Consider the following 13404-nt stretch of genomic DNA (forward strand, 5'->3'; position numbering starts at 1 on the left):
ACTGGGGGTATGGGCATACTAGGATTCAGTGAGGCAATCATTGGAAGAGGGATATTAGGCAAAGGGTTGTTGTCATATGCCATGTTGCTTTTTGTCTTTGAGAAACTGACCCCGACCAAAAGATTGGAGGCAAGAGTAGCAGCTAGACGTTCTTCCTGAGTATCTATAGAAATGTCATGTATTCCATTGAAAATAGTTATTATGAGCTGTGTTACGTAAAGTGATACCCATAGCATTGCAAACCTCAGACCTCTCTCTCACATGAATTTGGGCCTGGGCTATGTCCCTTAAAAGGAGAGGGTTATAATGGGCCTGAAGTGGAGCATCATCAGAACTCCCCATAGCAATAGGAATGGGGGTTTCTGGCACACTAACTGTAGATGGCATGGAGGGCATACTGACAATGGGCGAAGGGGACAAAGGAGGTGAGACCTCCATAGCAGTCTGACTTCTAAGTCCCTTACGTGTCATTCAGATAAAACCTCAGCCTGACAGTAGGCAAAATGAGAAAGAAAATAAGAGTTATGTCAGAGAAGGTACCCAGAAATACACTGGAAATAAGCCTAGATGTCAGGGGAAGTTAGACATAGAGACACACAGCAAAAAAAATACTAGGCAATTTTTAAATTTAAAAAATGCAAGTGTTAGAGTATGGCACAAATAGCGAAAATCAAACTCTGAAAGACCAGTACATTGTCTAAAAACCCTATGAAGTATATATGTAGCCTAGCATTAAGAGCGAATTAAAATAAAAAGCAATGTTACACACTCAATTAAATAAAAGTTTTAGTAAATGAGTTGTGTCAGCGTAATAGTCATTTTCTGGGAAGGGAACGCCCGACGGCTTGTGGAGCTGCCAGAGTCCGACTCTCCACCCCAAACCCTCGTAGTAAGAATACAACTTCAATTGGGTTGGCTTGGGAAGGCCCAGAACAGTGTACTCACAGATCACAGCCAAACAGCAAAACAGTATCTCCAGCCCTTACAGTCTCCAGGGCTTAACGCCGCAAGGGCGGCTGTGCCGGCAACTTGTGCAGGCTGGCAGTCACGTGCTGTGTCACGTGTTCAGGAAGGGGTCCGCCCCCTCCAGGAAGCAGAATGGGCTGCAAGAGCTCTGCTCGCAGTGCAGCTGTGAGGGATGGACCTTGCAAGCACGAGCGTTCGTAGGAGAAATGAAACGCTCCTTCCAATCAGCAGAAAATACGCCGCAAGGGCGGCTGTGCCGGCAACTTGTGCAGGCTGGCAGTCACGTGCTGTGTCACGTGTTCAGGAAGGGGTCCGCCCCCTCCAGGAAGCAGAATGGGCTGCAAGAGCTCTGCTCGCAGTGCAGCTGTGAGGGATGGACCTTGCAAGCACGAGCGTTCGTAGGAGAAATGAAACGCTCCTTCCAATCAGCAGAAAATACGCCGCAAGGGCGGCTGTGCCGGCAACTTGTGCAGGCTGGCAGTCACGTGCTGTGTCACGTGTTCAGGAAGGGGTCCGCCCCCTCCAGGAAGCAGAATGGGCTGCAAGAGCTCTGCTCGCAGTGCAGCTGTGAGGGATGGACCTTGCAAGCACGAGCGTTCGTAGGAGAAATGAAACGCTCCTTCCAATCAGCAGAAAATACGCCGCAAGGGCGGCTGTGCCGGCAACTTGTGCAGGCTGGCAGTCACGTGCTGTGTCACGTGTTCAGGAAGGGGTCCGCCCCCTCCAGGAAGCAGAATGGGCTGCAAGAGCTCTGCTCGCAGTGCAGCTGTGAGGGATGGACCTTGCAAGCACGAGCGTTCGTAGGAGAAATGAAACGCTCCTTCCAATCAGCAGAAAATACGCCGCAAGGGCGGCTGTGCCGGCAACTTGTGCAGGCTGGCAGTCACGTGCTGTGTCACGTGTTCAGGAAGGGGTCCGCCCCCTCCAGGAAGCAGAATGGGCTGCAAGAGCTCTGCTCGCAGTGCAGCTGTGAGGGATGGACCTTGCAAGCACGAGCGTTCGTAGGAGAAATGAAACGCTCCTTCCAATCAGCAGAAAATACGCCGCAAGGGCGGCTGTGCCGGCAACTTGTGCAGGCTGGCAGTCACGTGCTGTGTCACGTGTTCAGGAAGGGGTCCGCCCCCTCCAGGAAGCAGAATGGGCTGCAAGAGCTCTGCTCGCAGTGCAGCTGTGAGGGATGGACCTTGCAAGCACGAGCGTTCGTAGGAGAAATGAAACGCTCCTTCCAATCAGCAGAAAATACGCCGCAAGGGCGGCTGTGCCGGCAACTTGTGCAGGCTGGCAGTCACGTGCTGTGTCACATGTTCAGGAAGGGGTCCGCCCCCTCCAGGAAGCAGAATGGGCTGCAAGAGCTCTGCTCGCAGTGCAGCTGTGAGGGATGGACCTTGCAAGCACGAGCGTTCGTAGGAGAAATGAAACGCTCCTTCCAATCAGCAGATCTTTAGTTTCCTCAGCAGTCCTCGTCTCCGGTCGGCAGCCTTTCGATGACTGACTTCCAGGGAGCCTTGGTGAAGATAAGCTGGTGCACGATGCTCCCTCAAAGCTTGGGAAGAGGTCTTCTAGACAGGTCCTCTCTTGGATCAGTTCTTGGAGACACATCATCTTTCGAATTGCGGCAAAGGAAAGCAGCAACAAAGCCTTCTTCTTTTAGCTGGGCTTCAAGGATAAGCAGCAAGTTTCAACCTCAGCTTCTGAACAATTTCCATCAGTGATAAGTCCCCAGATATACTGTTTGGTCTCTCATTCACTCTGCTGGGTCACACACTCAGGCAACCAGTCATTCAGAAGGGCATTCATGCAGGCAGCCAAACAGGCTCACAGTGTATTCTGGCCATTCTTCTCCCTCCAGACACTCACAACAATGAATGTAGAATGGGACAAGCACCTAGTCATTCAGCACTCCACACTGCATTCATACCAGTTTCAGGCAGGGCTGTCTAAGTCTTTGTGCCACATACCAGAAACCAGACACCCATAACATGAAATGCATATTGGTCACACACTCCATTCTCCCAGGTCCCACCCCAAGGGTGTACCCACAACATACAGTCACTGGGAAGGCTCCAGCCAGTCTGTCCTGGACTTCTCCAAAATACCATGTATGGAACTTCCACCCAACAGCCAGTCAGGGGAAGGGACAGAGTCAGGGCTTTCCAGGACTTTGCGAAAACAAGGTAACAGGTAATAGAAAGCAAGAGGCCACAGGGGCCATCTTGGCTCCCATCAGGAATTAACTGATTCCATTGGCAGGGAATGGGTATCCCAAAATGGAGGATACTCAGAGCACCTGTCAAATTCAGCAACAGGCTGCCACCAGCCCATACCCTGCTCTTTGGGGCCACATACAGGTGCCCAGAAACATACACTAGTGGTTCTGGATTGTACCCCCACCTATGGGTGCGATAAGGGTATCCCAAGGGTCTGTTCACCAAACCAAAAAGAGGAAGAGCTGCACTGCCTGGAGTCCCAAATGGACCCCTGTGCAGAGAATAACACAGGACACACATGATAAAAGGAGTACAGGACAAGGACATGGAGGCACTATCCCTCCAATTCATTTCTAGCATCACACTCAGCCAGCACAGTCAACAATGAGAGATTATTTGTAGTCAAAAACATTTGTTGAGCCACATGTTGAAGACCTATGCCCCAAGCCTATGGTAGGCTTCATTAATTAGCCCCCTCCCTCTGATCAGGCAGGTGGTGAAATAATCTTCCCTCCACAGCCTCCCTCCATGCTGTTGTTCATTGGGGCGTTGGGTACTGTGTCTTGAATTGATTTATTTTTGGTACCATTGTGGCGAACCATGGACCCCTCAGCTTCAATGTTCATGATATTCGGGTAGGAGCATTTTGCTCTGTCTTGTCAGAGGTGAAAAGGTAGCTCTGATTCTTACCTTCTTTATTTTTAGACCTGTAAAATGTATATTTTAATTAGCTCTCTACTTTTTTGTAGATGGTAAATGTTGTAAAGGGAAAAATGTGTGTGTATGACTCTTTAGAGTGGGCTACACATTAGTGCACCTTCATTCAAATGCTACCAATGTTCACATATAGTTCCACCCCAGCACCAAATGATCTGACATGGCATGTACTTATATGAGTTCACTCAAATGAAGACAAGCACGCAGTTTTGCATACACAAAGGAGCCAGTCTGGAGAGACCAGAGCATTGGAGGGACCGCCCCTGGATGTTGAGAACAGAGCACATCTGTACATCTAACAAGGTATAACAGGGGTTCTCTGATATTTCATTGAAAGCCATCTCACCAGAAGCCCAACTCAATGCAGTCCATTCAAAGCAAACTATCAGTTTAGTAAATTGACCAAAATGGAAAAGGAACCAAATTTCTCCAGGCCAAGATTTATTTTAATTTAATGTGCATTTGTTAGGTGCTTATACAGTAAGTCAATTCTTGTTTTATAGTGCCCAAAGGGCAGCAGGGAGGGAACATGGGATTGAAAAACAATGAATAAAGTGGAAGGTAAAAGACAAACCTACTATGACTTCTGAGTAGTCAGAACTTGCAAATGCAGCGAGAAGAGGGGAAGTGGGGGTTGGGGTAAGTGCTGGACTGTCCGTGCTCGTGGGTGAGCAGCAGATGAAGTGCATAGTATGGTAAGTGCCATGCGGCCTGTTGCCGCATTGGGTAGAAAGAGCAAACCTACAGGATTGAGGCTGGTGGGTTCCGAGGCAAGTGCTGTGAGGTAGGCAGAGGCTAAGGCAATTGGATATGGGAGGCCAGGTCCCTGAAGGATACATAAGGGCCCTGGACACCAATCACAGCAACTGTGAGATTAGCATAGCAGGGGAGAAAGGAAGGAGGCGGTGAAAAAGAAAGTCTTGAGGAGCTTCTGGAATTTGAGGAAGTCCTGCTCAAGACAAAGAGGAAGGGGGTGGCATAAGAGGGAGCCAGCTGAAGAAAGTGATCGGCCTCCAGCCCTCTGTTTAGTGAAACGCTTTATACACGAGAGTTGGTGGTGCCAGAGGACCGCAGAGGTCTAGAGGGAGAGTATTTAGGGAGAGTATTTAGTAAGGGAAAGTTGCAGATAGCGTGGTCCCAGGCCCCAGACAGCCTTGTGGATGAAGCATCAGGATTTGAATTTAATCTGTGCCGTAACCGGAAGCCAGTGAAGAGTTTTTAGGGCAGGACAGATGCGGTCCCTGGGCTTAAGGCCAAGGATAAGTCTTGCTGGCCTGTTCTGGATTAGCTGGAGGGATTGTAACGTGGAAGAAGGTATATTCAGGAGAAGGCCATTGCAGTAGTGAAGCCTAGAGAGAACCAGGGCTCAGGTGACATTGAGCTTCTGGGGGAAAGTGAGAAAAGGGAGAATTCCTTTGAAGAGTAGAAAGTGGGACTTCTTGGCAATGTCCTGAGTTTGTCGGGAGGGGGGAATAAGAGAGAGGAGTCGAAGATGACTCCAATGTTTCTGGTTTCAAATGAAGGAGCAGGGGGAGAGCCCATGGAGGATGGCCAGAGTGAGGGGAAAAAAGAGGGAACAGGGGTCCCAGTGGGAATGATCTCCGTCTTGCTGATGCAATGATCTCATTACGTCCACCAAATAGAGACGAAACAATACAAAAAAAGGAGATTCAGAGTAACTGCATTTTCACGCCTAATTGCTAACCTATTAAACACAATGACAAAATGAATTTAGAACCACAGAAGACCACCACACCTTCAGGAAATTACCAGCACAAAGGGACAATAGCAGCAAAAAGAATGAGGACCCAAAGAAAATACCCCAACCCCTCTCCCAGTCACACTTAGATCTGCAAAGAGTAGCCATGCCTCACATTAGACAGATCTGTGAAGATATCCCATGTGCCACATTTAGATAAATCTGGGAAGATTAGTCATGCACCACATTAGATAGAACTATGTAGACTAAGCATGTGTCACCTTAGATAGTCTGGGCAGATCAGCCATACATCACTTCCAGAAGGTTACTTTAGCTGCTAATCTTACAACACCCAGAAGCATAATTGTATCTAATAATTCTTGCTGGACAAATAGGGAATTGTGGGAGTAGCCAATGTGTTGCACTCAGAGTAACTTGAAGGAGGAGCTAGCACTCTAAGCTTGAAGAGGTACCACAGCTGGAAAACTTGGAGGGTACCATTGAGTTGCAACTGGATGAGCTCTGAGGACAAACATGGAGGAATTTTGAGAGCAACCAATGTACTAACTAATCCTCCCTACTCCATCTGCCATCCTACATAACTCACAAGTACCATACACACCTATGGGCTATCCAAACTACACAAACATACACCAAACCTAACTAACATTTGCACACAACAAACATTCCAGACACTAGACCTACCCTACAGACAGAACAAACCAGTGCATACAACCATAAATACATGAGGCAAACAACTCATAAAAAGCACTAAAATACACACCAACATAACTTTCTCCTGCATACAACAAACTACCACAACACTGCACCCTCTCCTTATGGATACAACAAGCCAGTGCGTATGATTATACTACCAACCAAACTTCACATGATACACATACACAACATAACACTAGTACATAACTGAGGCACTGAGTCTTATACTTATGTGGATACAAGAAGCCAGGTCAAACAACCAACTCATACGCAAGACAACACACACAGACGCCAGTTTCTCCTGTTTCTGAAACTATCCTATCATTTTATCCTCACTAACACATCCCACCCTCTTTTCTTGCAGTGCTACGTGAGCGCCTGGAGACCATCCCTGGGGTGGTAAACGGTGCATGTTATAAGTCAGCATAACCAGTGATCGAAGTGAGCGGGAACGGTTGGGAGTGGTGTTCCACTTCTTTCTGTTTCTCATTCCTCTACATTTTAGGACCATAGTCACCATTTTATACAGAGGATTTGTCTATTCATGTCCTTGTGCAAGTGTAAACCAGTAATAGGAGCCATAGGTGCTAGTCACTTAGACTATTGCAATGCCCCATCCGCAACAGCTTGTCACATGTTGCACTATGCTTCCGCCTACCCTCTCCCCTGCCGAGACCACAGGTCCCCTACTTTTTTCGGTATACTTCTACAACTGAACATAACAAATTGTGGTTTTCCTTGTCTTGTCTTTTCTTATTTTTTAGTTCTATTGGCCCCTCCTTTATTAAATGATGGGGAAATCCCAGTATTACACCCTTCATTTAGCCACTGACCACTTCTCATGCTTTGCATATTGTTATTTGCAAATCCCCTTTTTCCCAGTTTTAATGCCCTGCCCCACGTTACTGTATACATTTGTGTTTATCTCCATGAGTGCAGTTCCGGCGCAATGACCTTTAATTGAAATGTCTTTTATTAAAATGGATCACGTGAAACAGAGATATGTGTAGGCAGAGTGTACTATAAGGGTGATGAATTAGGAATGTTAGAAACGCCCCTACCGGATTCTTGGAAAAGGAATATATATGATGAAGGGACTTGGGGTGGCGTGGGGTGGGGGCCCTGGTTCCATGCTCATCACATTGGCCAGGATTCTGCCTCAACCTGTTTAAGGGCACTCTCTAAATGGAGTATTATGCCCGAACCCTCTCCAAAAGCCATCGCAGACGATATGTGCAGTTTGGAGAGCATCTACGTCCTTCGGTATGGCAACTGATGGAGAGGGAGGGTTCATTTTATCTGATCCACAAAAGTATCCTGGAGCCACAAGAAAAGAGGAGATCCGTGATTAGCTGTAAAAATATGGCACCCCAGAATAAGACAGATTGTGTGGTTGACCATGCATCAACAAACCTGTATTTCTCCAAGTCCCATAGGCAGCCAGGGTATTTCTGGCGTGGTTCCATGTCTTCAGTACAGCAACCTTTACCAATTCAATATTTTCCTCGCAGCTTTTACAATGTTGATTTTGCAATAGCGGTGCTCCTATTCCACAATGAGACCCCACTTTGAATGGGTGGAACATCCCACATCCCTACATGTCTTCCTTGCCCCATCCCGCAAGACTCAGCCCCCTCCCTTATCCCGCAGGTTTTCATCTTGAGCGGTTCCCCATTTACTCACCTGGCTTGTCCATGGCTCCCCTGTTCCCTACCCAGCACACCGCCTGCATGCCCTCAACTCACCAATGTGTGTTGTGCTGTTTCCCAGCCTCCCTTCTGGCTTCCGTCGAACCTCCTGAGTCCGTCCTGGCTCCAGCCCTCCCGAATCAAATGGCTGCACCGGCAAGGAGGGTGATGTGGTGTGGAAAATACATGCATTTCTGCTGTGCTATGCTGTGCTAAAGATATGTCCCATTTAGTACAAATGTGGAGCACAGAGCTCTGCAGCTGTAACCCCACTCACCGCACTATTAGAATGGAGATTCAACATTGAGACCACCCTTCAACAAGGCTGAATCCACGTGTGCACATATAAAGGGGTGGGTGAAAAAATGACATGTAAGATGTGTTACATTTCCACTGACCCAATCCTGTTCCCAGTCTGAAAATAATAAACACCTGAGCCCAGCTAAGGGAGGGCATATTCAACAGCAGGCTCAACACGCTATGCAAGCAGAGTGGCCTCTGATAGTGGTGTGGGAGTTTGAAGGTGAAGGACGAGTGTTGAAGGATGCTGGAGACACAAGCAAAGGGAGGAGGTGACATGGCAGGAGGAAGGAGGCTGAAAGGAGGTATGCAAAGGGCAGGAAAGGAGCTTGGAGGTGGTGAATGCAAAAGAGGTATTGAGGAGGAACCTCAAGAGGTGGTGGAATAAAAGGTGGTGAATTGAAGGACTATCAGGAGAAGTGGAGAAGAGGAAGGGGCTGGTGAGGAGGAACATAAAGAGGAGCAAGAAAGAACCAAGAGCAGGATGAAGAAACTACTATGGGAGGCAGGAGGAATACATTCAAGGCGGGGTGGAGAAAGATATTGTGAGTGGGTAGGAGAAGACTGGAGTTGAAGACTTAGATTGTAGATAGGGGCTGACAACCCCTAATGTTGAAAGGTGTGAATGAAAGAGGCCAGAAGGTACCAGAATGTGAGAAAGTATTGAGGTGGAGGAGAAAGAAAGAGCACAAAAGATAAGTCAGAAAGTGCAGGAAATGTTCTCTTATGTTTGAGACCACTGGGACTCTTCAAGGAAGTAAATAATGATGGGGTGTTAGGGATACGTTTCAGGACCTTAAGACAAACAAAGCGGGGCCCTGCCTTGGTGTAAGCTTTGGGGCTCACTTATATCTATCGCATTGAACCGTCCCCTTTGCCCCTATCAAGGCATAACATATAGGAGTGCACATGGCCTGGGATCCAGACAAAGGGATCTCCCAGGAGTTGTGGACAAGAAGCAGAGAACCTGCATCTATAGGCCTAAGATCCAAGAAAGAGGTTTGTGGCCACTCAAACCACCAAGGCAATGAATCACTCAAAAGGGGCAACACATTCCGGAAAGGGACTGCTGGAGTGGGGATTTGGATACCCAGAGACCTTTTGATTCAAACCAGAGACTTTTACTTAAGCCTGATTCTTTGCTGAACACAGAAGATTTGCGGTTTTACTTGAGCTACTTTTATAGATGTGAGAAGTGACAAGGCTGCACAGCAAGGTAGAGCCAGATTAAGGCCTATGGAATCTTGGGACCTGTTGCTTTTGGTAAGGAGAAGACATCTTGATTCTTTGCTACTCTGCTTATCCCTAAGGAAGGGAATCTCCTTGATCCCCATGGTTAACGCTGTCTGATAAGCTCTTAGGAAATCTGGGATTGGTGGGAGGACGTTCTTTATTTTAGCCCCACGTTTTAGCTACCCTTAACAAACATTTTACTTAACTCATCTTTGTGTCTGTCTGGTGTTGATCCTGCTTAACTTCGTGACAATCCACCAGAACAAACCTCCCCGTGAGTGCCACTTTCTAGGTGGGGATGTGTAATAGATAGGCACTTGGCAGGATGCATGGTTAATGTGACATGAGATGACTATGGAGGTGTTCTTTTGAATTGATACTATGTGTTTTTTTAAATGTCTGCATCTAAGCATCTCTAATGCAATATATTTCTTCCAAACAGGTGTCTGCGTGAATAGCCCTCTTCTCTCTGCTGCCTCGCATCACTCCTGGTGCTTGGAGCGCTTGGTCATGGGTACGTTCAGGGTCCTCTATGGTGATGAGGTTGAGGAGCTGGACTCAGTTCCACCTCTGGTGCAGAGGATTGGTGTCTCCTTGAACTTCACCGGTGGCACGCTGTCCTTCTATAGCACCATCACAGAGGAGCACCTTGTCACCTTGCCCATCAGCTTCCCATGCCCTGTCAGGCCTTTCTTTTACCTCACACAGGGCAAGCTCATCATCTCTTCGGGGCTTCCAGTCCCAGATTTTGTCTTCACCACCAAAGCTTCAGCCTACCGAGCTACTAAGGGCCGGACCGGCAGTTGGCAAGATGACCTAATGTTTAGGCCCATCTCCCCCTTCATCCAAAGGTTTGAGAGTTTAGGACTTGGAACTGACACAGCTGACCATGACCTGGACATCTTCTCGAAAGTAGAATCCTTGTGCACACGAAGCCTGCGGTATGAATGTGAGGCACAGCAGAACGGGCCCAAATGATAACAAACCATGAAAGGAAATGTTTGTATGCCACTCAGTAGGAACAGCTGTATGGTGCTCTGTTCTAAACGATGAAGGGTTAATTATACCGTAAGTATCTTCTAGGTGCCGCTGAGGGTCAGTATTCCAAGTGGCAGACGATGGTCCAGGAAGATATAAGATTGGATGCAGAAGTCTCGAGGACTCTTCTCTTTGCATGACCTATGGAGCTGTTGTATTGATTGGTGATAGTGTTTGTGCCGATAACTCTTTGGAAGACTTCTCAATGAAGAACCTCCACATTTGGGAAATTGATCATATGGAAACTATAGCCGAAGTGGTAACATTGTAATTGACTTAATGTATTTATACCATAATGCAAATGTCTGTTTGTTAAATGCATAAATAGTGGTTTCTCTCTAATGGAGCAGACATTGACGCCAATGTCAGAGTTAAGGAAAGTATAAGCCAATCAGGTAGTCTTCATCCAATGCAGGGATAAATACAGAGCCCAAGAAGCTTGTCACTCGTGGCTCTCATAAATGAGGTCCTGCACATAATGAGGGATCCTAGAGCCCATCATGCCGTTTCTCCCAGCAGCGATGCCTCACACATGGAACCCACATAGAAATGTATACATTTTCCCATTCTGCATTTTCATAGCCGCAGTCATGTGAACGCTCTCCGACTGCAGGCAATTTGAACATGGAGCCAGTCGCTGCGTATTTGTATTGGTAAGTAAAAGCAGCTCTGCAAAATGAAGAACACTGAAAACAAAATGGCACAAAATGTATTTCTCCAGAAAATAGCTGAGCAAAAAATGAACAAAGCAAAAAATAGCGTGACTTCAACAAGTAATAAAAATCCCTAACTATATAAAACAAAAAGAACAATACTTGGCAACGAGCGGTATGATTTGGAGCAGGTTTGGAGGTTGTTTGGTAGTGTACTTATGCCTGAAAGGGGTACTTTTTCTATGGCGCTACATTTGTTGTCTTCCTTCCTTACCCTTAAATAACAACAACAAAGAAGTAAACCGGTATGGGGTGAAAAACACAGTAAACTCAGGGATAAATACGGCTTATCAAAAGTGGCACGGGAAAAGCGCTGTGTCACTTTTGATGACCTTTGGGTATCTATGAGTTCCCATACTCTGCTATAACTAAGGATTAGCAAAAGTGTGACAGATAAGGTCCCGTTACACTTTTGCTTACACTTAATTATCCCTGAGTTTCCATACTCCGGTATAACTAAGGATTAGCAAAAGTGCTTACGCTTAGTTTTACCCGAGTTTTCTCTGTTTTTGACCCCTTTATCCTCTTACTTCTTTGTTGTCTTTTGTGCATGTGTGATGTGTTTTATTTCAATTGTAGGTACCACCTCAAGTATCATCACGATTCACAACAGTTATCGCAACTGACAAAAGTTATGTGAAAAGCAAGGGATACTGTGTTGAGCTGCAGGGGTGGATGCATGGAGCTTCGGACACTTGCTGAATCAACAAAAAACACTAAACACATTTTTTAAACCAACACATACATTTGGGCATTATTTCATTTATTTTTTTAGAAAATACAAGTGAAGGATGAGAGCTTCATTACGAGTTTGGCAGTAATTCCGTCAGAATTACCACCAAACTCATTTGCTGTTGCCACCTTTTGGTCCTCCAGGTTTACTGCGGGGTCACGCATGGTATCAACATGGTTTTAGTCTCCTTTTTGGGAGTCCATTGGAATCGATGCAGATTTTGGCAGATTCAACAAAAGCATCAACTTCACTCCGTTAAATCCAGAAATTGTTGGCCTTGACCAGGAGGATTTGCCTCCAGCATCTTTCTGGAGGCAAATCTTCCAGTGCAAGGCCAAAATTATAATCTCACAGCGCAGTGAAAGTAGTGGTAATTCCGTTACCACGTTTTTTACCACACTGCTGAATCAGGCACATAATATGGTTATTTTGGCTTTCCATTTTAGTAGTTTCAATGTACAATTTGTTATCTTTAACTCTTTTGTTTCTTCTGCTTCATTTGCTTGATGCTTTTATTCTCATTCAAGCAAAACAAATGAACAGGGTCAAAGACCCAAAAGGCACACACAATCCTGTAATGAATGCACCCGATTTTAGCAATGGTTCTTACTAAGCAGACAAGTTTAATTACCATCACAAAATGATATAAATCTTCGGGTGAAATATGATCACAGGGAAACTCGATTAACAAACAAATACAGGACATCAATTGATGTAAGTAGTGCTCAACCAAGGTAATTCCCTTGGATAGGTATTAGACAACATGTGCATACCCTTACACCATAGAAGGAACACATGGGTAAAACAAGAAACAGTACATTGTGCTACTAAGCACGACATTGAAACAGTGGTTGGATTCAAACACTGAGATAAAAAGTCTACGACAACTGTGTTTCGTCCAGGAACGGCTGCATTGATAGCCAATCTTTAAAGGGCCTTCATCAGGACGGAGTGGTAGAAGATGGGAGATCCCTGTGAGTTCGTGTCCGGATTGAACCATGGATGGGAGTTTCAGGACTGTGTGGTATTGATCAGCAGGTCATGACGACATACATTTCTTCAGTCAGGTCCAATCTTGGTTACGATGCTCCAAACACCTGGTGTGTGTGGGGAGTAAGCCAGAAAAGTCACGTAACCTCTCCTGTGTGCTTGAGAGTCACACCTAGCCTGTGCAGTCAAATGATTCTGCAAAACTGGCAGGGCCTCTGGCGATATTTGGTTTTATTCTCTTTCTGTTTTTGAATTGACTCGGTTCCAGATGCATGCCCAACAGAAAATGTTGCGTGCCAATTGGTTAGGCAAGAAACAGCATGCAGTACCAATATGTGGCCCATTGGAGGCCTCAGAGTGTGCTAATCCATATTTACTGGTAAGTGAGAAAGAGTGTGTGCTA

General features: G+C 46.3%; 1 protein-coding gene across 1 annotated transcript in view; it reads left to right on the plus strand.

Moving 5' to 3' along the window:
- Positions 1-12061, plus strand: part of LOC138491920 (E3 ubiquitin-protein ligase RNF135-like) — a 114439-nt gene extending 102378 nt beyond the window's left edge. Inside the window, exon 5 of the mRNA XM_069618784.1 lies at positions 9970-12061. Coding sequence (XP_069474885.1) covers positions 9970-10505 — 536 coding nt within the window. The 3' untranslated portion in view covers positions 10506-12061. The remainder of the gene's footprint in view (positions 1-9969) is intronic.
- The last annotated feature ends 1343 nt before the right edge of the window (positions 12062-13404 follow it).

The sequence above is a fragment of the Ambystoma mexicanum genome, chromosome 10 (assembly GCF_040938575.1).
Source record: "Ambystoma mexicanum isolate Mex_15411 chromosome 10, UKY_AmexF1_1, whole genome shotgun sequence".
In the NCBI taxonomy this organism is placed as follows: Eukaryota; Metazoa; Chordata; class Amphibia; order Caudata; family Ambystomatidae; genus Ambystoma; species Ambystoma mexicanum.